This window comes from Xenopus laevis, chromosome 7S, assembly GCF_017654675.1.
Source record: "Xenopus laevis strain J_2021 chromosome 7S, Xenopus_laevis_v10.1, whole genome shotgun sequence".
Taxonomy (NCBI): domain Eukaryota; kingdom Metazoa; phylum Chordata; class Amphibia; order Anura; family Pipidae; genus Xenopus; species Xenopus laevis.
Window position 1 is genome coordinate 34670800 of NC_054384.1, and position 22421 is coordinate 34693220.

At 36.4% G+C, this 22421-nt stretch overlaps 1 protein-coding gene across 5 annotated transcripts in view; it reads left to right on the forward strand.

Annotated features, from left to right (window-relative positions):
* LOC108697509 (collagen alpha-1(XIII) chain-like) overlaps nucleotides 1–22421 on the forward strand; it is a 201843-nt gene that overhangs the window by 101604 nt on the left and 77818 nt on the right. For all 5 annotated transcript variants that reach the window (XM_041571115.1, XM_041571116.1, XM_041571117.1 and 2 more), the window contains exons 5-7: nucleotides 12370–12405; nucleotides 15080–15106; nucleotides 16914–16949. In XM_041571115.1, the coding sequence (XP_041427049.1) occupies nucleotides 12370–12405; nucleotides 15080–15106; nucleotides 16914–16949 (99 nt within the window). The remainder of the gene's footprint in view (nucleotides 1–12369; nucleotides 12406–15079; nucleotides 15107–16913; nucleotides 16950–22421) is intronic.

Below are 22421 nucleotides of genomic sequence, written 5' to 3' on the forward strand. Positions count from 1 at the left end.
ATCATTTGTGCCTTAAGCCTACTAAAACACTTAAATATTAAATTGTATCTAAGGGAAATATCAGTGATGTATTTCAGATAATAGACTAATGTGAATGAAGCATGACTATTATGGAAAACTTTCGCACTTTTATGTGCTTGTTACTTGTCAGATCTGTCAGTGGTTTGATAGACTGTGTATTCATTTGTGTGGAGTTCACAAGTAGACTACACACAAAAACATTTCCCATTAGTTACACTTTGTGAATTGATAGATATGTCATTAATATTGACCTCATGTTTGTAATTCTCTCCTTTTTTTTCTTCTCATTTCTGCCTATCTGTCATTTCCTAATCATACCTTTACCCAATTGCATGTGACTTTGGATGCTGTAAATGATCCAGGGATTAAAGGGTCAGCCAGGAGAAAAGGTGAGTCAGCTTCGCCTTTCCCAAAAAAATGCCTCGTAGCCACATGTTTAGCAGTCTGGAAATTGTTTATTTCAAGTAAACAAATGGAAGAAAATGCAAAATGACTGCTCTGTTCCTCTCTGCTACTTCCTCCCTTCTCTGTTTCTACCCTGAATTATAGGTTAGCACTTTTGTTTCACCTTTATGTAATTGTATACAAATTGCAGCACAGGATGCTCTTTGTCCAAGGCACAGCCAAGCATTTTGCCAAGCCAAGCATTTTGCACCAACTACTTCTTATTTTTTGTCTAGAAATGACCCTCACTCAACATCATGGGTTCAGTAGGACCGTTCCTCTAGATCTCACTAAAAAAATATAAGAATGCCTCATATGCTATGGTTTTCCAAAAATGCATCAATCCGCAAATGTCTTGGTCTACCTTGAGGCAAGCAGAGAGCAGTTTCATGGATGAAAAGCCATCGGAAATACCCTATTTGTCTTTTTACCATTCATAGATTAAGGTTTTTGATGTCAATCAGATAAGTGCCTTGCCTGGGATACACTTTTGTGATTTTTTTGCCAGTACATGCATTCTATAAGGGCTGGTCATGTGTCTGTGAATGGAACATGTTATGTGAAGATGTATTAATGACTAGAGAGCTTTTAAAATGTGACCTTTAAGTTAAAGGTTATCAGTTGTGTTATCAAGTTGCAGTCTGAAAAAAATACATTGTTCAGTATATAGGACTGCTGAAACGCTGTGGTTGAAGAACGTTATATAAAATATTAAACATTGTTTTTGACTAAATATCATAAACACTTCTTAAGGTCCACCATGCCCTAAATTTTGTCTACTTAATAGTGGTTTGTACAGTGGAATATCTATGCTTACAGAATTTCATATTTCTCTGTACAGACGTTATACAAAGGTATTTTTCATTGTAGCTTTGCTTAAAGTTCTCCATTAGCAGCCACCATTGTTCCATTGGCCCTAATTAGTGTAGCTCCCATAAATAAGAAAGCCTTATTTAAGAAGGTATGTAGGATCAGTTGGCTATATTTTTGGACATTTGTGTTATTACTATATATTTACTTCTTTACAACTATGGACATAAGGGTCTCCGTTATACTGCTGACAGATCTAAATATTTCCTTTAATAAAGGGATGGTCAATATATCTATAAGATTCACTATTATTATTGAGAATACCAGTTACTTTTATTCAGTAACTATAGCACTACACTTACATTTTTTTATGTAGGATTGGCTTTAAGGGGACAGATTTTTTTTTTCTTTTTTTAATTGAAAGAAATCTTTTTTTTACATGAGAGTTTACATTTCCTTGAAGTAACAAGCAGAATCAAATGTACTAGCAATAAGGGAAAAAAATCTTGTACTACTTATTAAGGTTATTTGGAGGTGAATCATATTATTTGTCCATTAGCTTATTTTGTCCTTAGTGTTTATAAAATGTCCTACTAAATTAAATGAATGCATGAAAACATGACACTTTTACAATTTATTTAAAAAATAGATTGGTGGTTTTATCATATAATTGCTGGCTATTTTAATACTAACAGTTAGGCTTTACAAACATTTGTTTTACATTATGGCTTATGGTGTGAAGAACATTTAGCAGCTAAATAATAGAACTCAAATGATGAACAATTAAATGATTGCAAATTCTTTTAGTAATGCAGTTGATGAAGTGCTTTGTAAGTTGGATGTCGGTGTAATTCCATTCCCAGTTGTGAGACTATGTTTCCGTTTTAGCATTCCATTCTTGCACTTGTGTCCAAACTTTCTGATATCCGTATTTGTCAGTATTTGACGTTTGTTAACACTGACCAATAAATCACACGTAGAAACATTTGTCCGAGGAAATAAATATGCAAAACCACATCCTGATTATGTCTTACACTGCTCCATATATGGGGGGATTTTCTGTGTATATAAGTCATTATGTCTCATGGATTTTAAACTGCAGTCAGTGTCGCACTGGCCCACTGGGATACCAGGAAAATTCCTGGTGGGCCCAGGTGTCAGTGGGCCCTTGTGCTGCTAAACATTTGGCCTATTGCATGGCCATTACCTATTTCTTTGAGAACAAAGAGGCTAAATAAATGGAATAACAGACTATAGCATGTAAAAATAGAGACAAGGAGAATAGAGGTTGAGTGAGGAGAAGAAGATAATAATAATAGTACTGAGAGTGGGCCTCTGGTCTATGGTTCTTTGGTGGGCCCCTAGTCTAAGGTTTTTGGGTGGGCCCCTGGTGTCCCAGTCCGACACTGACTGCAGTGCTAAAACCTTGAAGAGAATGCAGATGTGACCTTTGTAACTGGCTACAATTGTGTAAGCATTACTCTATATATCCCGAGGATACACTGTCATACATATTGACTGACAGTGATATATAGATTCATTGTTTAGAGGTTGCCAGGGAGTCTGTCAACCCACTGAATGCCAGGGAGGTCTCATGCCAACATTAATATAGATCAGAGTGAAGATTAATCAGAAAATGGTATATTTAATGCAAGATGTGCATGAAAGCTTTTGCTTTGCGCGAATTTAATATAGTTTTTGCGACAGTGGAAGACCGTTTGCAAATTTTATAGTTTGCGCCAATGCATAGTCAATGTAATAAAACTTCTTACTGAGAAAGTCGTTATGTTTATGCCAAAATATTGTGACACCTTCATGCACTTATTAAAAGTGCGCAATTAAAATGTGCAATGCGCAATTAAAATTTGCAATGTAATAACAGTTTAATGAACAATATTACATTGAGAGATTTTTATTCTTCTTGGTGCGAAATGTTTTGCTCTTTGCGACTTTTATTATATTCCCCGAATATGTATAGTTTTCGATATTTTCTCAGTTACATTAGTAAAAGCAACATTCTTTAGGAAATTATGCCTTTAGATCATAATGATTTTTTTCTACCTCACTGGCCTGTAGGCAACCATGAACAGAACTTCTGCTTCTGTTTCCTATTCAAATCACTTCAGTAGGAGGACAATTGTCTTGTACAAGTCTTAGAATATGTTAGGACTGAGCTTAGCAACCTCCACTGCTACAAGTCTTGCAAGGCGAAAGCCACTGATTCAAAGTAACCTTGTTCTTCAGAATAAAATAGATCATCTGAACTGACTTAAAGGAACAGTGACACCAAATTAAAGTGTTTATAATTAATTAAAATATCATGTACTGTTAAGCTGCACTGGTACAACTGGTGTGTTTGCAGTAGAATCACTGCTATAGTTTATATAAACAAGCTACTATGTAGCCATGGGGGCAGCCATTCAAAGCTGAAAAAGGAGAAATGGCATAGGATAGACAGCAGATAACAGATACGTTCTATAGTATAAAACAGGATTCTTCAGACGTATCTGTGCTTGATTGGCTGCCCCCATGGCAACACAGCTGCTTGTTTATATAGACTATACTGAAGCAAACACCAGTTGTACCAGTGCAGAGCAACACTATATTATATTATAGTGTATACTATATAGTGTATACTATATTATATTGTCATTCCTTTAAAACACTTTCATTTTGTGGTGTTTTTTTTTTTTAATTCTAATGTCTAATGTAAGTTTATTTTATGATTTTGCAGTTTTTGGAAAATGTTGTTTTCTCTTGTTTACTGTTTATTTTGTAAACAATGTGACAGTAAAGAGCAAAGGAAAATTCCTAGTGATGCTCAGAAGACCAGTTATCAAGCAGTAGTAACATGGCACAAAATGCACACTGGCATATTTTACATTATCCTTTAAGTAGGACACTTATAGATTGGCATTCTAGTGGAAACAAATACTACCATATTGCCTAAATCAAGAATTAACTTTGTCGCCTAGGTGTATTGCTAACTTATGCTAATTTTTATCCTATATTTTTATAGTCCATTGCGCTTTACAGAGATTATACAACAGACTCTTCCCCAGTGCAGTTTACAATCTAAAATTCCTATCACATTTATACAACTACTATGGTCATTTATTAGGAGCCAGTTAATCTTCCCCATGACCAGTATAAGCCCCAACCTGCCTATTCTAAAAAATCAGAATCCAGTGCTCAGAAGAAACATAGCTGATTTATATTAATTTGGTCATGCAAAGTTGTGTATAAAGCTTTCAGCCTGGTATGAAGTTAATTCTGCCACATCATATTTAGAATATTCACTGGAATATTTTAGTTTAGTATTAGAATCATTTAAAGGAAAACTATACCCCCAAAATGAACAGATAGTTCATATCATATTAAGTGGCATATTAAAGAATCTTACCAAACTGGAATATATATTTAAGTAAATATTGCCCTTTTACATCTCTTGCCTTGAGCCACTATTTCGTGATGGTCTGTGTGCTGTCTCAGAGATCACCTGACCAGAAATACTTCAGCTCTAACTGTAACAGGAAGAAGTGTGGAAGCAAAAGACACAACTCTGTCTGTTAATTGGCTCATGTGACCTAACATGTATGGTTTGTTGGTATGTTTGTGAGTACAGTGAATCCTACGATCCCAGGGGGCGGCCCTTATTTTTTAAAATGGCAATTTTCTATTTATGATTACCCAATGGCACATACCACTAGAAAAGTATGTTATTATGAAAATGGTTTATTTATATGAAGCAGGATTTTACATATGAGCTGTTTTATGCAATAACTTTTTATAGAGACCTACATTGTTTGGGGGGTTTAGTTTTCCTTTAATAATAATTTATTGTCATGGTAGAGTAGTGGTTAGTGTTGCTGCCTTGCAGCACAGTGTTGGCTTGGTAAATTTGGTGGAGTATATTGGCATTTGGCCACACCCCTTGCTTATGCACTTCCTCTTAATTCTGTTGTAGATCAACCCTGACTTGTAGGTAATTGCTGCATTTGTTCCAGAGGCTTTTTAGTTCTTAAGCCTGATACAAGATAGGCCATAGAGATCACCCCAGGATAGCAGAAGATCCTATTCTACTATTACAGTATGTCCTTCTTCTCCTCTAATTAATAGCAAAGCCCATTTTAAATTGTAAAGCTTTCAGTATATTTTTTTATTTCATTTTATGTTCTTTAGGTCTAGATGTACCAAAGCCCAAAGAACCTGCTTTTCCACTCTTTTCACTAATGTTACAGTACATTGGGACAGATATATCTAAGTGTTAAACTCCCCTACTTCCTATACATTCCTATGGGATTTTTGCAGTGTATTTATCAAATGGTGAATTCTAACTTTCACTTATTGATAAATGTGCTTCTAAAAACCCCACTGGAAAGTGGGTGAGTTTTTCTGTGGTGAGCTCTAATTTCACACTCAGACCCACAGACCAAGCAGATATCCATATCATTCACTCATTCCTTTTGCAAGTTCTTCACTTTTCATGGTCTCCTATATAATGCCCCTCCTTTCCCACAATCTCCTTCCTGTTTTATGCACCTTACCAACTCTCAACACTCAGTTCACGGTCACAGTTTTTCTCATTCTATTTCTTTCATTCTATCTATATTTCTGCAGGGTGTTCCAGGAGAACCTGGCATGTCCATTATAGGACCCCGTGGCCCTCCTGTAAGTCTTTGCTTTTTTCCATGATGTAACTAGACTGCACGATAATGTGCATATTTTCACATCTGTACATTTTTATTCCCATTATTGAATTTCAAATGTGTTTCTCATTTTGCCCACCTGAATCCTCAATTTCATAGCTATAAAATTGCACAACCCTGGTTTTATAAGGGATTCACTGGCAGGTCTTTAGATAGGAAGATATTTTACAGTGTGATTGGTGTGTAGATAGAGACTGTTTGCTAAGTCACTGGGCACTGTTTTTTCCTGTGTTTCCTAGCCATACAACAGGACAGTGGTGCAACACGGCTGCTTCTGCTTCTGAGGTTGTGTGTAGAACATTCTAGCAGTGTTGCACAAATGTAGGAATGCAAACTGACTGCTTCAGTGTTAAGGGAGAATACCAGTACCCATTGTTGGTCTGTGCCAGAGAAGATTACAGGGTGTGTGTTCTGAAATTCTCCATGCCACATCTCAGGTCTACTTAGATCATACTTTCTTCTGTATTTTTAACTGCCAGAAATAATGTATTTGGCATTTGATTTGAAAGAAGAAAATAGCAGTGTATTATTTTGGTACGTATCTAGTTTAGTCTTTGTTATATAAGAAACATGCAAAAGTCACTATTTTTATTTATATATGATACTATTTCAATTATTGCTGTAACTTTTGTTGAGACTTGAAAGGAGGAGGATGTGCAATCAATATTATATAATATGATGATTATAATCACATAAGCCTCATTAAAATTAAATAAAGTAATCATAGTAACTAGACATAACTGTCTAGTCCAAAAATGTTTAGTCAATCAGAAATGCCATAGTATACAAATGTATAGCCAGGTGGATCTGCCATGGTCCAAAAGCCGTTGCTGTAGTCCAGAAACCTCTAATTGGTTAAATTAGCTCTAATACAGATATCTCTAGTCAGCTTTTACTGGTCCATTGGAGAATAATTAAAACAATGTATGGATCTTATGTTCACTGCACAAAGTTTGTTCATATTATTTTATAAAATAAACAAGTAATAAGGGTTTCTGCATACATAAGTTTGCTCATATTAATTTATAAAATAAACACGTAATAAGGGTTTCTGCATACATACGTTTGCTCATATTACTTTATAAAATAAACACGTAATAAGGGTTCTGCATACATATCTGTATAATACTTTGGGCTAGAACTATGGGTAGAAGGTGCTATATAAATCTCACTTTAAGGTAAAGTGGCAGGACTATTACTTTGTGTCAAAACTACTTTTAATAAATAAAAGTATATTGTATCTGCAAATTAGCCAATTAAGCTAGTAATTATGGTTAAAAAATATGTTTTTGTCATTGTGTTCAGTACTGTGTATGGAACTAGGTTTTAAGTGTTGTACTGTATGTGCTTCTTATAATTTAAATAGAAAAATAAAGTGTATGCAAGTTTCCTGTTATAGGAATTCCGAGTAAAAGATTTGTGAGGCCTTACTTATAGATTTTATCGTCCTGTTGAGATAAAACACTTACCTGCTTATATTTCTCCTTCAACACTACCAAATGAACACAAGTACATGTTCCACTGGCTCTGCAGGTAGTTGACTGAGGTCAAGTGAAAGCCAAACAGTTGGACTAAAAGCAACATCTGCTTTTCCTACATGTCACATGTACAATAAAATGTTAATAAGAAACAGCTTATCTCCTGTAAAAGTTCACCTGCTTTTCTACTCACGGCTGCAGAAAGGATAGCATGGATGTGACTTTATGTTTTGTGTTATTTCAAAAGACACATTTATGCATGATTAAGGATAAGAAAACAAAAAATTGGAAATTGCATTGTATAAATTTTTATATCAGAGATGCTAATGCTGAACTTTAAACTTGAGTTCAATTACCAGGATGCATGAGCTGTGTAATATATTACTTTAGTAGCAACTAAATAAAAGTCTCTTTTTTAATGAAACACATTTTACTAGCAATTTCAAAATGAATAACAGCTTTTCCACTTATCGGCTCATGCAACAAAAGTTGAGGGTGAACTTACAGGTTATATTTGATTACAGAATAGGCAGACTCTAAAAGGTTCTGTATACTGGAAAGTATAGTCTGGGTAACATATTTAATTTACATCTGGGGCTAATGTGACAATTACAAAGTAATAATGTTACCTGTAGCGATGGGCGAATTGGCGCCATTTAGTTTAGACGAAAAATCCAGCGAAATTCGTAATTCACGAAACGGCGCCAGCGTCCGTTTTTTTTACACTGGCGAATTTATGTCAGCGAATTTTCACGCCGTTTTTTCACCGGCGCCGAATTGCGCAAATTTGCCCATTACTAGTTTCCTACTTATTATTATCTTTTTTGGAGTGCAAAATAAGTGCCATTTTAATAAAGAGACTGGCAGGCTAAGCCCAGACATGGACTGGCTTTCAGACGCTTCAACCATTTGTACTGGCATTTGATTTATTGGGTAAGGTACAGTTAGGCCAGTGCATATGCAGCTGACTTCAATCCCTTGACCTGTTTTTCCCAGACAAATTGCAGGTGCAGCCGTATTTTCACTGTTCGATTTAGTCTCAAATTAACCAAATTCTATAAAATATTTCTGCGTGTGTGTGTGGCCAGAAAGAAGGCCATGTTTGTATTAAATAATTAAAAAAAATTACTAAACACCATATTGCTGCAGTCAAACAATAGGGAAACATATCTGGATGTGCTAATATGAAAATAAGGATTAAAACATAAAAAAAAATTCTATTTGACGAGGTGAAAAATAACTGCAGTGAATGAAAAGTAAAACTGGGAGTATAGTTACAAAGTCATCATTAGGCGGAGATTTATCAAGGGTCAAATTCAAAATTCAAATTTTTAAATTCGAATTGTGAGTTTATTCAGGGCCGGATTTATATAGTGGGCGCCCCTAGGCCCACTGCCATTCATCACCCCTGTTCCCCCCCTTTATTTGTGCAAATTTTCATCATCAATGGGGATTGGCACATGGGAAATTTAAAAAACTATTGTATCTCCAGTACATCTCCAGTGTTTTTGAACCAATCTGGGTGCGGTTGGGCAGCATGCCGCCCCCCTAAAATCCTGCCCCCCTAGGCTCGGGCCTAGGTGGCCTTTCCACAAATCCGGGCCTGAGTTTATTTTAGTGTTATTCGAATGGCTAATAGTCCAAATTCGATTTGAGTTTAAAAAAATTCGAAATTTGGATTTCGAGATTTATAATGTACTGTCCCTTTAAGAATTCGACTATTTGCCATCTAAAACCTTTCGAATTAGTGTTTTAGCCCTTAAGGATCACCATTTTATACCAGCAGCGACCTTATAGTTATAAAAGCTATTGTTGTCATATATGTTTTTGCTTTATTTATAACATTATTGACCCACTTGCACAAGGTTAGAAATTTAATCTGAGTTAAGAATGTCTGTTGTCATCTGTTAGTTAGTGGCTGCTATGCTCCTTTGGAACTGTGACAGAAGATTAACTGGTTTCCTCCTGCTCAGCGTACAGAACTAAGATACTGACTTTACAGTCAGCCGTCAAATAATCCTTGCTTTGTGAGCAATAGTAGCCTTTGATTTGCTGAATCCCAAAGGAGCTTGTGCAATGTTTCAGGTCTGTTGCACAAGTGTCCAAACTCTTGCATTGGGTAGAAGCCATGTAATGTCAGACTTCAGACCAAGACGTGAACTAATCAAATAAACATGGCTAAAAAAAAAAGTTCCAGCTAGAGGCCAATATCTCTGAAATTAGTTGCCAAAGTTTAGTCCCCAAGAGCAATCAACAAGCAATAGAATACAGATGGGACAGAAATTTTTTAAGCATTTGGCACATCCCTTTTCCTAATTAAATTAATAATTTGCTGTTGTCCATATGTACATATAAATATGAACTCCTCTGTATTTTAAGGGTAAGCAAAATTTCACAGTGGTTGTTTGCATGGTATTTGGTATGGTTATATGGTTGATTTGAGGGATACTCAGTTTGTAGTATTTTATTATTAATTAGCACATTTTATCAAATAATCCACATTTTTAAAAATGATTTACTTTGTTTGTAATAATAACACAGTACCTTGTACTTGGTCCAAACTAAGACATAATAAATCCTTATTGGAAGCAAAACCAGCCTATTGGGTTTATTTAATGTTTACATGATTTTTAGTAGATTTAAAGCATGATAATCCAAATTATAGAAATATCTGTTATCCGGAAAACACGAAGTCCCAAGTAGTCTGTATAATAGGTCCCATACCTGTACATGGTTTTCAATATGCACTTCACAAATCCTTACCCATAGAGCTTACACTCTTAAGTGGCTGGGGTCCAGGAAAGATTCAGTTATAAAATGGAAACTAGAGGACCCTAGTTTAATTATTAAACCCTTTTAAGTGTAATTATCTTCTATTTCCAAAGGATCGGAACTTTGTTGCTCTCAGGAAATTCTTAACATGAAGTGATTAATAGTTGTTTCACCCTGAGAATCTACTTACCAGGGCCAGTTTTAGTTTTGTTCTTTATCGCCTTTGTAGAAGATAAACTACAAAGGACATAGAGAGTGAAATTCAGTTTAATGAGAAAACCCGATCTCCTGATTCAGTTTCAGATTTTCCCATAGACTTCTATTGAGTTTTCATGAGATAAACCATGAGAACAGTTTTAAAATTCAACATAATCTGATCTATTATATTGTGCAACAGTTAAGGGATGTTGGAGAATATATTTCAGCAACAAATGCAGGGCTCTACTGAAAGTAAAATATTGCTCAAGTGAAAGATGTTTTGAAGGCTCTGGGCACTGAATTGCAATGAAATTTAGATGGGTTAGTTAGATGAATATTACGATGAGTGCATAGAACATCAGGAAGATCAACAGAGAGTAAATGCAAAGAATAAAGGCAATGCCATTTTGACCACTGGTAATTGTCTTTCCTACTGACATCAATAAAAACATTTTGTAGTTTTCGCAGTTTACGGATTACTAGCCCAATAAGCTCACATATTAAGGGTGATAATCACTGATACAGGGCTACTTGTGGTACTTTCCATTCACTGATGCCAATGAAAGGAGACCTCTTAATCATAGGCGCATTGATCATTGCCATACGTCAGCTATCAAGGTGTGTGACAAAAGCCTATGATTTAGGGTGTTGGGTACAATTAGATATATTCCAATTGTTTATGTATGTAAAGGTGGCCATTCACAGGGATATCCGCTCGTTTGGTGATGTCGCCAATCGAGCGGATAATAATGGTTTCTGTATGGGATAACATGCAAGATAACATTTATTCCTCAAATCACATATGGATAACGCAATTGCACACCATTTCATACAAAAGAGATTATCAAAAATATGTAGAACTAGAACTAAAAAGAAAGGCAGGTTTAATTGTTTTTAGATGGAAAATCTCCCAATAAAAAAACCAAGATTAAATGTAGTAATAAAAATAATTGTGGTGTTTTTCTTAACAGGAAAATGATTCTGCTTTTTACAATAAGATATACAGTGGTATAAATCTTGCGCAAAAATAAAACTCTGGATGCGCAAAGTACAAAAAGGGATTCCACCCCTAAAATAATATTAAAACAATTGGTTTGGTATGCGCTTCGGTTTAAAAATAAATACACCAACTTTTGTGTCCCCCAAATGTCTCAAATATTCCCTGTATTTCACAGGGATGCGGAGTCAAAGGAAATATCCCAATGTCGCGTCCACAGCTGGCGATCGCTTCTTAGCTTTAAAACAGAGAAAAGACAAAAACCGCACCAATGTGAAGTATTGTAGAAGCCGGTATCAGGGCCCTGCTTAGTTAATACAGGATTTCCCGGACACGGCTTACAAGTAGATATTGATCCGCAGTGTGGTAAGGCTCAGCCTGTCTTTCGAAGCGGTATCACTAATCTCCTCACAATTTCACGATATGCTGCGCTCGCTATTTTTGCGATCTTGCTCCTGGACACTCTAGTTGCCTCGTGTCCCACAGTCTCGGCGTCCTCTCATCCACTTCCTGGTTCAGACAGGGTCAGGTCCTCACGGGGTTAGTTAGCGGATAAAGGATGTTCCTCACGGGGTTAGTTAGCGGATAAAGGATGTTCCTCACGGGGTTAGTTAGCGGATAAAGGATGTTCCTCACGGGGTTAGTTAGCGGATAAAGGATGACATCCTCTGGGATATTTCCTTTGACTCCGGATCCCTGCTTTTTACAATGTTTGTCTTTTGTAGGAAGAAAATTATGTCAGCTGCGTCTGATTACGTATTTTATTGTGATGTCAGATGTAATGAGTATAGAACTGTTTGCAATATTCGTAATGCTCTACTCTTGGAAGCGAAAACCAAGATCACCATAATTGGTGAAGAAAAATAGCCATTAGCATTGGCCTTTCTTTCTACTAGAAATTTTCCTAACCTTTCTTTTATTCTCTCTGTTTTTTTCTTAGGGGCAGCCTGGAACTCGAGGTTTCCCTGGTTTTCCAGTAAGTTAATTTTTATTGGTCTCAGCCACAAAAAGAAGTTCCAAGCCATTATTATTGTGATTCGCCCACTGCTGACCATAACAGGATAGATCAAACTTACATTATGTGAATCCCCAAAACTTAAATTTCCTCTATTGTGGCACAAAAAGGTTGTTGCATTAAAAAATAGTTTTGCAACAGTTCTTTAGTTACTTGAGTTCAGACAGGAATATGTATATGAATATGTATGTTATATATAAAGATGTACTGTTTCCTTCTGTACATTGGAAATATCTTGTGAAGTTTATATATCATGGTATATGAACAAAGTAGTCCAAGTTGGTTTCTTTTTTTCCTGCATATTTTACTTTATAAAAATTTTACATTTGCCCTATTTTAAAACTGACAGCCTGCTCAAAAATTAAATAAGTAAATAAAAGAAATTTTCTGAAGTCAATCAAAAAACAGTTTAATAGATGAAATAATGGTACTCCGGTAAAAAACTGATAATATATAGACCTCTAGTGGACAGAAACTTATATAACAACTGCATAAGATAGAATGCTGGAAACACGGACCATCTCACTGTTGTGCAGTAATGTAGCAGTGCTTGAAAATGTTTAGAGGTATTTACAGCAGAAATTTGACTTTTGGGCATATTTTTAGAGCTGTGTAAAAAATCAGCACATTAATAATGCAACAGTAAGCATAGGTATGATACTGTGTAATAAATTTTGTTGCATATGAACATTCACATTAAAAAAGAATTGTTACTTTAAAAAATAAATTGTATTAAAAGAACAGTTCAGCACTGACCCTTTTTACACCAGGTTTAATTTGATGCCTGAATTGGTCTACTTGTATTGGGTTATGCCAAGTGGCATTAATGTGGTATAAAATAAATTACATGCCTTTATAAATACATGTATGATGTTCATGATCTTTATGCATGATCTTAATGAAAACAGTGGGGCTTTATAAATATATATTATGAAGCACTGTGTACCGTATACCTTTTTGCCTTAAATAATTTTACATGCCTGTATTAGTATACAACTAGGCAACCCCTAGCCATTATTTCCAACTTGTGCCCCTCCTGACAGTCCCATCTCTAACTTAAACTATGGCTCTATTAACTAGCAATGGTCAATTTCCAGAATGCTTAGTAATGATAACCAACACTTCATTTGGGTTTGTGTACGTGGTATTATGAAGTTATTACTGAAACTGCAGGACAATTGACATTTTTTCAGTGTTGCTCTTTAACCCATTAACTTGTTATGAGGTTAATGAATCAGCTACAGTTAAATGGAAGACAAACATGCTTTGGGAATCTTCCCATGAGTACAGAGAGAGCACACAATACAACATTTTACATTTGTTGAAACCTGCACTAATTCAGAATTAGATTATTCCTTCATCACCACTCTCACTGGTGAAGTAATCATGGGGCATTATATATAAATCACCTTTACAAGTACTATTTTATTAGTAAGCTTCTTCCCCATTTCTCCAGCTTTCTTGCTTGAGTCCCACAATTATAGCCAGAGTAGCTGGTTGTACTAGCTGGATTACACTATAGTGTATCAGTAAGTGATTACACATCATCTAAGTAACCAATTCAAGCATTAGTCAATGGAGTTTTATTGACTTTATTGAGGGGCACACTAATAAAACATTTATGGAGTAATTTTCAAGTTGCACCAGGTTTAGTAATCCATAGGAATATGGTTACTTTCAAACAGGTGTCCAGTAAATGCTACTTACTTGTTGGTTGCCTGGTTTATTAGAACTGCTGCAGACTTTGAGACATTTATAATATTAGCCCTTTATACAGTATCTTGAAAATGATTTATTAAACCTCAACTTCAGATTGGATGTACTTTTAATGTTCTGGGAGTTCCCCTTTAATGCCAAAGGGCAATGAAAGGGTTTCAAATAATGAATAATAAATCATCAGCTATTTACAAAAAGCCAGTTTTAGGGTCAGGGCACACATTCAGATTCGGGGAGATAGCACTCGGCACGATTCGTTTTCTGAAGTCGCCCGAAGTTGCCTTATGAGGAAACTTGGGGCGACTTCGGAAAACAAATCGCTCCGAGTGCCATCCCGCTGGCGATTTACTTTTAGCAAGGCAGGGGAGGCAGTTCGGGGAGATTAGTCGCCCCGAAGAAGAGGAGATTTGTTGCCGGGAGACTAATCTCCCTGAATCTGCCTGTGTACCCTGACCATTAGAAATATTGTGCCATGTTTTCACTTGCTAAACCACATGTGACATTTGGGTTGTGCACAATACACATTTTAATGTGGTAATGAAAGAAATGGAGATATTGCCTGGAAGGCTAAAGATGTATTAAGTATTTGTTGCAACTCAAAATAAGCATCTGTTTCTGAACACACACAGTTCTGATTATTCTGAGGAAGAAATTGCATGGGTGATTCTCTAGTATTGACTGGTAACCAATGGTCGCAGGAAAGATCATAATTTTAACGTGTATGACCAACTTTAGTGAATATCAGCTTTCATCCCATGCAAATTCAGCAACATTCTGAAATAACAATGCAAAGCAAATCAGCCCTTGGTGGTATCATTCAGATACACCACTGAAAACTTTGAGTCCAATGCATATACTATGGTATCTGCAAGCATTCACTTTTTATGTCTTATTTGTATATGTCTTATTTGTATTTCAGGGCCCCATAGGATTAGACGGCATGCCAGTAAGTGTCTCTGCTTAGCTAGTCCCAACTCAATAAGAATGTAAAACAAGTCTTCTAAAGGCAACTGAATTTGATACAGTAATGTTTACATATGGGTGATTGACTCCCCTGGCAAGAATTTTTTTTTTTTTCAGTTAATAGCGCTGTTCCAGCAGACTTTTGCACTGAAATCTGTTTCTCAAAAGAGCAAACAGATTTTTATATTTAATTTTGAAAGCTGCCTACAGTCATGGTGCTCTGATAAACTTCAGTCACTCTTTACTGCTGTACCCCCCCTCATTCCCACACCCCCCAGCAGCCTAACAACAGAACAATGGGAAGGTAACCAGATTACAGCTCCCTGATACAAGATCACAGCTCCTTGGTAGATATAAGAACAGCAATCAATAGTAAAATCCAGGTCCCACTGGTACACATTCAGTTATATTGAGTAGGAGAAACAACAACCTGCCAAAAAGCAGTTCCATCCTAAGGGTCTGGCCACATGGGCAGATTCGGGAAGATTGCCTCACGAGGAAACTTCGGGGGACTTTGGAAAATGAATCGATCCGTGTGCCTGCCCTCAGGCGATTTACATTTTAGCCGGTGGAAGGCAGATCAGGGAGATTAGTCGTCGCGAAGAAGAGGAGATTTGTCGCCTGGCGACTAATCACCCCAAATCTGCCCGTGTGGCCAGACCCTTTCTGAAAGCACATGACCAGGCAAAATGACCTGAGATGGCTACCTACACACCACTATGAAAAATACCCTTGGTGGTTCAGGAATTAAATTTTATATTGCAGAGTGAATTATTTGCAGTGTAAACAGTGTAATTTAAAAATAAATACTATAATATCATAAAAATCATTACAGAATCCATGTAAAGACTACCAGACCACTGCTGTTCCTTAAGGTTAACATGCTGCCATATATCAGCAGATTTCTTTAATTCTGTAGGTCTTTGGATGTTAACTATTAAATGAAAAAGTTTCCCAGACTCCATCACATTGAACACTGCAGAACTGCCTCCAGCAGCACATGCTTTTTTCCCTTAGATGCAAATCTGTCTGGCCCTTGGATTTTTAAATGTAATGTACACTTCAAGGTTTTTGATTCTGGTAACAGAGTATCCAAAACAAGATCACTTATAGCCTCAGGTTAGTCAGGGCATGAGATTTCACTCCAAATTTAGCTCTCTGACAGTGGCCTCTTGTGTTCATTTCATGGATTTGTTGCAAAGAATTCTAATCATCTTCCAAAGCATTGCCTGTGTTCTCTTTGCCTGCCACATAACATTCCACATCAAGCTCCGACTAATGCTTAGATCATCAATGTAACATATGCATGAAGAGTTTGACTTTAATACAGTATGGCACCACTATATCTGTTATTTCCTGTTATATATCTTTACATTGTATTGCATGCCATGTGTGATTTAATTCGATCTTATATGTACTGACTGATTATTGCTTTTTCGCTCTTTCACTTTCTACCCATTTTAAATCTATCCAGAAATATGTAAACCATTTAGTGCCAGCCAGCAGCTATGTGATATGCAGCACTGTATCATTAAATAAACAATAACTTATCTATTCAGCAAGTGACAAGGAATGACAGTGCCCTCCAATTTTCAGCACTGAACCATGTAGAATTACAAGAAAGGAACAGTTAAACATGAGAGCTCACACTGGACGACCTTTGTTTATTCTGTTTTGGGAGACTGCGCTTGTCCCATAGAGGTTAAAGCAGTTCCTAACGTTCCACCACTGATCAAACTAGAAATGGATTTTAAATTGCCGTTTGATCAACTCTTCTTTTCACATTGTAGGGGCATTCTGGGCAGAAAGGAGAAAAGGGTGAGATGGTAAGTATGTATGTATACATAAAATAGCACAAAGTTAGTGAATTAATACAAAACAGAAGGAATTCTGGGAAGGAAGCTTGGGATCACTTATAAAGCAATAATAACATGTGTAATAATGTATTGTAGTAACATATTTTTCATTTTAATGCTAGAATATACTTATACAGGTATGGGATCCATTATTCCGGAAACCCGTTATCTAGAAAGCTCCAAATTACGGAATGGCCATCTCCCATAGACTCAATTATAATGAAATAATCCAAATTTTTAAAAAATGATTTCCTATATCTCTGAAATAATAAAACAGTAGCCTGTACTTGACCCAAAATAAGATATACTTAATCCTTATTGGAGGCAAAACTAGCTTTTGGGGTTTATTTAATGTTTAAATAATTTTGTAGTAGACTTAAGGTATGAAGATCCAAATTACGGAAAGATCCATTATCTGGAAAAACCCATGTCCCAAGCATTCTGGATAACAGGTCCCATACCTGTACTTGTATCATTAATTTTATATTCTCTTCAATGAACTTTTTATGAAGTTGTTTTAATCATTTTATATCACTTACTCCAGTATAAATCTGTTTCCCTTAGGCTAATGACACTTATGGAGACCAATAGGAAGCAATTGTAGCTGGTTAAAAATATGTTACATTTCAGTGATTTAAACTTCGAGTGTTAAGGTCCCCATAGACGCAAAGATTTTTCTTTGATGAATGACCGATTTTAGTGAAATCCAACCAATCCGTCAAATTATCAGGAGGTTAGTGGGAATCGAACGATCATGCATCTAACTATTTTCTGTCCGACATCAGTCAGAAAATTTTCATTGGTCACAGTGAAATCTATCTATTGTCCCATTGTTTGCAGGGCCAAGCAGGCAGCTACCCTCAGTGTTCCTGGCTTCAACTAGACAATATCGCTTGAAATGGTCTTTTTAGTTGATGGACAAATCGTACATTTAAATGATCGTTTCAAGATAAGCTTGGTCTAACAATAACGAAAAGATCCTTTAAAACATCTTTGCATCTATGGCCAGCTTTACCCAGTATTCACCCCAAGTTAAAAAGGAAAAAGTAGCAGTTCAGAAAAAAAGGGCAGAAAAAGTAGCAGTGACTTATCTCCCATGAGTGGCTTCCTGCCAGTGTTAACATCTGTTTATAATCTCCAGATAATTGTATCTGAAAAATAACCTGGAGGAGGAAACCATGCTCTGAAGTCAATGGGACACGGCCAGCACAAACAAATATAGAGAGAGAAAAGAGAAAGTCAAAAATCACCTCCCCCACTAAAATGAACTGTAACAGGTCACATATAAAGAAATTAGGTAATTTGACTGGTAAAATCATCAACCTCAGCTGTGCTCAAAATTCTGTTGATCTGTGAAGTTTCCTTGGCGCCCTGATATTCTGGTAATTTGATTGTCCTGCTCGTGGGTTAGGTTGCATTAGTACAAATTAAGATGGCCATGCATATGAAGGTCTCCAACTGAGCAGATCTCTGACTGATTGGTTACCTGCAAACTTTATTATTTTGGGCAGATTGTTTGCTCAGGGGCCAATAATTGGATTATACTGTAGAAGTGTGGGTATAGGTCAATGAGCACATCAGTGCAATTATGCTGTTCTCACCTGATAGGATTTTCAAACCTGCCCGATAGATATCTGGCTAAAAATTGTCAGGCATTCCCAAACACTCCATCCACAGGCCAATAAGTTGGTAACTTTGTATGTAAAGGCTAAGTGACAAGCTTTAACCATACAGTTGCACATGGTCTTAGATAGCATAAAATGAAATATGTAATATTAATGATTTTAACCTTGCCAAGCAAACTTTGAACCAACATAGCAGAGTATCTACATATGCTGCAGCCTCCCCTCTGTGTCTGAACAGGTTTCTGCTATTTTGCAGATTATTGTTCTGCTGGGTGGTGGCAGTTTTGGCATTTTTAGTTAATTACTGATATTTTTTAACCGTTAAATAAAAAAAATGCTAAGCGAGGAGGCTTGAATCAGCAGGTGGAAACGGGATAGTTTCAAAGGAGGCCTGGGCTTTAATGTCACAGGTGCTATGTTCAGTAACAGAATGAGTGACAAGGTTAAGTTGTTTGATGTTATGCTGTTGTACGAAAGGGTTAGTCACTGCACATTGAGCAGCAGAACCTAACAATAATAATCTCATGCGCAAAATAAATATTCTTCTCTTGAATGAATCTCAAGAAACTTATCACATCTGTGTAGATCTTAACACACCTGTGACTTTTCTCTATGTATTGTTTTGCCAGCAGCAGCTGCAATGTTCCTCTAATTTCATGGAAATGTTACCTGTATATAGAGATCTTTAAGATTTTATAATGAGAAATATTTACCTAAAAGTAAATAGCAATCTTGAGACATTTTCCTGAAATATATGTAGCTTTACTGAAATGTAAAACAGAGAACTGTGTGTCCTGAACTTCCTCTGCATACAGTAGATATATGACAACTTGAAGATTTATGTTCTTTTAGCCTGGCAGAAGGTTTCAAAGGAAAACATCAATTTTATACCATTGTTTCAATTATTGTCTGAAATTGTAGTTCATAATTCGGCTTTACTAGGACGAGAGGGCGCAATAGCGCTCTCCACATTAGCGTTGCTACCTCCCCTTGGAAATGGCTGGGGGGCAGCATTACTGGAGCCGCCTCAGGCAGCAATGTGAACAGGATCCGCGCTGTTTTAAGGTAATAGTTGTTGCAAATTGGCATGTAACAAGAGGATTGAATAGAAATCATATTTCAGCTTTTTATTTATCTGTAAATCAATAAAACTAGAGAAATGGTCAGAGTTTTAAGTTCCATCCCAAAGAGGCAGGTATAGTATGTATATAGTGACTGTTCACAAAGGTTGTTCTAGGGCAGAGCATAGAGAACATACATGGCCAGAAATTTTTAAAGTACACTTTCTAGAACAGTACTGGACGTAAAGTTTCTGACTGTATTATTGATGGCCAGTTTGCAGCCCCCCTACAGCTTTTGTTTGCTTAGAACCCCCCAGAAAGGTAAGTCAAAACACCATAGGTAGGGAAATTTTTTCATCCTTGTTTTGCAGTGAAAAATGACGCCTAAAAACTTGTATGGCGATGCGTGTCAAAAAAAAATTTGCTGCGCGTCAAAAAGATTTTGACGGCCATAGACTTTAATGGGCGTCAGCGTCATTTCGCACTATGTGTATGTACATTCATCACTTTTGCATTAAGTGTGATTAACAGTAATGTTTGGTAGCAAAGTAAGAACTGTTTTATTGGTAGCTTTTATTTTATATATAATTGGTGTACAAAATGGCTTGGGACACCAATTGTTGCTCAGTGACCATCCCAAGAAATGTCTGCCTGTCAGGGTGTTCTGCCAAGGAATTTAATTTTCCTGCAGCCAGAATAAAATAATTATGATTAAACATAAAGAATTACATACAAAGCCACCGATAACTGATACAAAAGGTGAAGAGCTTATGATGATTGGCATTTACATTCTCTAAAACGATACAGGGCTTTCCCAGCAGCTAAATATCTCTGGAATTTATTTGCACATGTTGTCATCTATGGTTGAGACATGTGCTTTGCTTCATGTAATTGCCCAAAATCCATGGCTGCAGCACAGTTCTGATGAATAGTTTATCTTCTACTGACTATTAACAGAGCATACAGTGTGAAAGGCAAAGTTTTGGCCTCTTTGACCTTTCTCAAGTGATAGGGCTAATGCTACTCAAGAAAGGCCAGAGGCCCTATAGGACAATCCCTTAAATACAATCATGTTGCTGCCATTTGTTTACAGGAAATGACTATAGTGCATCATCTACAATGTACAATAAATGCTTTGCCCATTGTTACCCATCAGATGGCCTTAGGGAAAATAACACCCTGTTCAAAATAACAAAATTAAAGGAGAAGTAAAGCTACCAAGACAGTTTATTGTCAATAGATTTGCCACAACAGTCCAAGCTTGAACACCATTTTTATTCTTTAGAATGCTTTTCCATACCTGAGTAAACAGCTCTAGACACTGTCTCTATTTGTTTAGGATAGCAGCTGCCATATTAGCTTGCTGTGACATAACTTCCTGCCTGAGTCTCTCCCAGCTCGCTCATAGCTCTGAGCTCAGATTACAGCAGGGAGGTGAGAGGTGAGGAGAGAGGAGGAGAGGACCAAACTGAGCATGCCCTAGCCCTGGAGGTTTAAACAGGAAGACTGATACAGAAGCCCATGTGTACACAATAGAAGGAAAGAAATGTGGTGTTTCTTATGACAGAGGACATTCATATAGACCTTTCTGAAAAAGCTTACTTAGTTTTAATATTTCCTTCTCCTTTAACAGTTTTCTCCTTTATGCCAGTAGCCCAGAGGAGAATTATACAGAACTGGGGGCTGCTGTCCAGTTCCTCTTTTGCTTTAGTCTCCCTAATGTTCAGCACAACAATGGCCCCTTTAGCTCTAGAAAGAAAGGCACTCAGTTCATTTTTATTGTTTGTTAAATCATTGTAAGACCCCTGTTTGTTATAAATTATTGTACTTCATAACTTGCTGGTACTATATAAATGAATGATGATGATGACGTCTCTTTAACAGTGAGTGGAGAAGCTTCATGTATAGTAAAATAAACACTGGGTCACAGTGTGGCAGTGTCACACAGAGTGCAAAAAAAATTTGGTGAAAAGGAAAATGACAGGTACAGAGACCAGCACTTTGAGCACTCTAAATCTGTTTCCTTTCATTTCTGAGTTTCAGTGAGTGTATAATCTCAATTCTACTGTTTATGCAGAAAAAGGAGATCCAGAGCCAGGTGTTGTTGTTGCCATATTAGTGTTAGTACGTATATAATATAACACAGGGACTGGGGGATTCATCACTGCTTGCTGAATTCTGAGAACAGTATTTAGTGCTGGTTTTAATTGAGACAATATGACTTTCAGTAAGCATGTAATTTTACTTTTACTGTTTATTCTGTAAAATGAGATCCAAAGCCATGAGCATTAATTATATATATAAGTTAAAATCGGGCTTGATTAGTAAAGAAAAGTTGAAATTTTGAAACCAGCGACATGTCATTTTTGAAATTAGATAATTTAATATGCTGGTCTAATGGGAAAAACTGACCTCTGTTGGGGAGCATAATTACATGACAAAATGGGTTGGTTTGTGGTCAGAAATGGGTATCATTGTCCTTTTCCTGTTCTACCATTAAAATGATTGATTTATTTTAGAAAGTAAATATTTTTAGTGCTGATGAGTCAAGACCTCTGATATATATATACAGAATCTATATGTATATTGTCCTTATATATTATTAGAATTGTAAGTGATTGCTTCTGCCTTGAAAGTCTGTAAAGACCTTTGGAGCTAGTTCAGAAACTACAAGAAGCTTATCTATTTGTATAGTCAAGGATGAATCTTTTTCCTTTAATTTATAAAATTTGATTACAAAAACAAAAATGATGTTT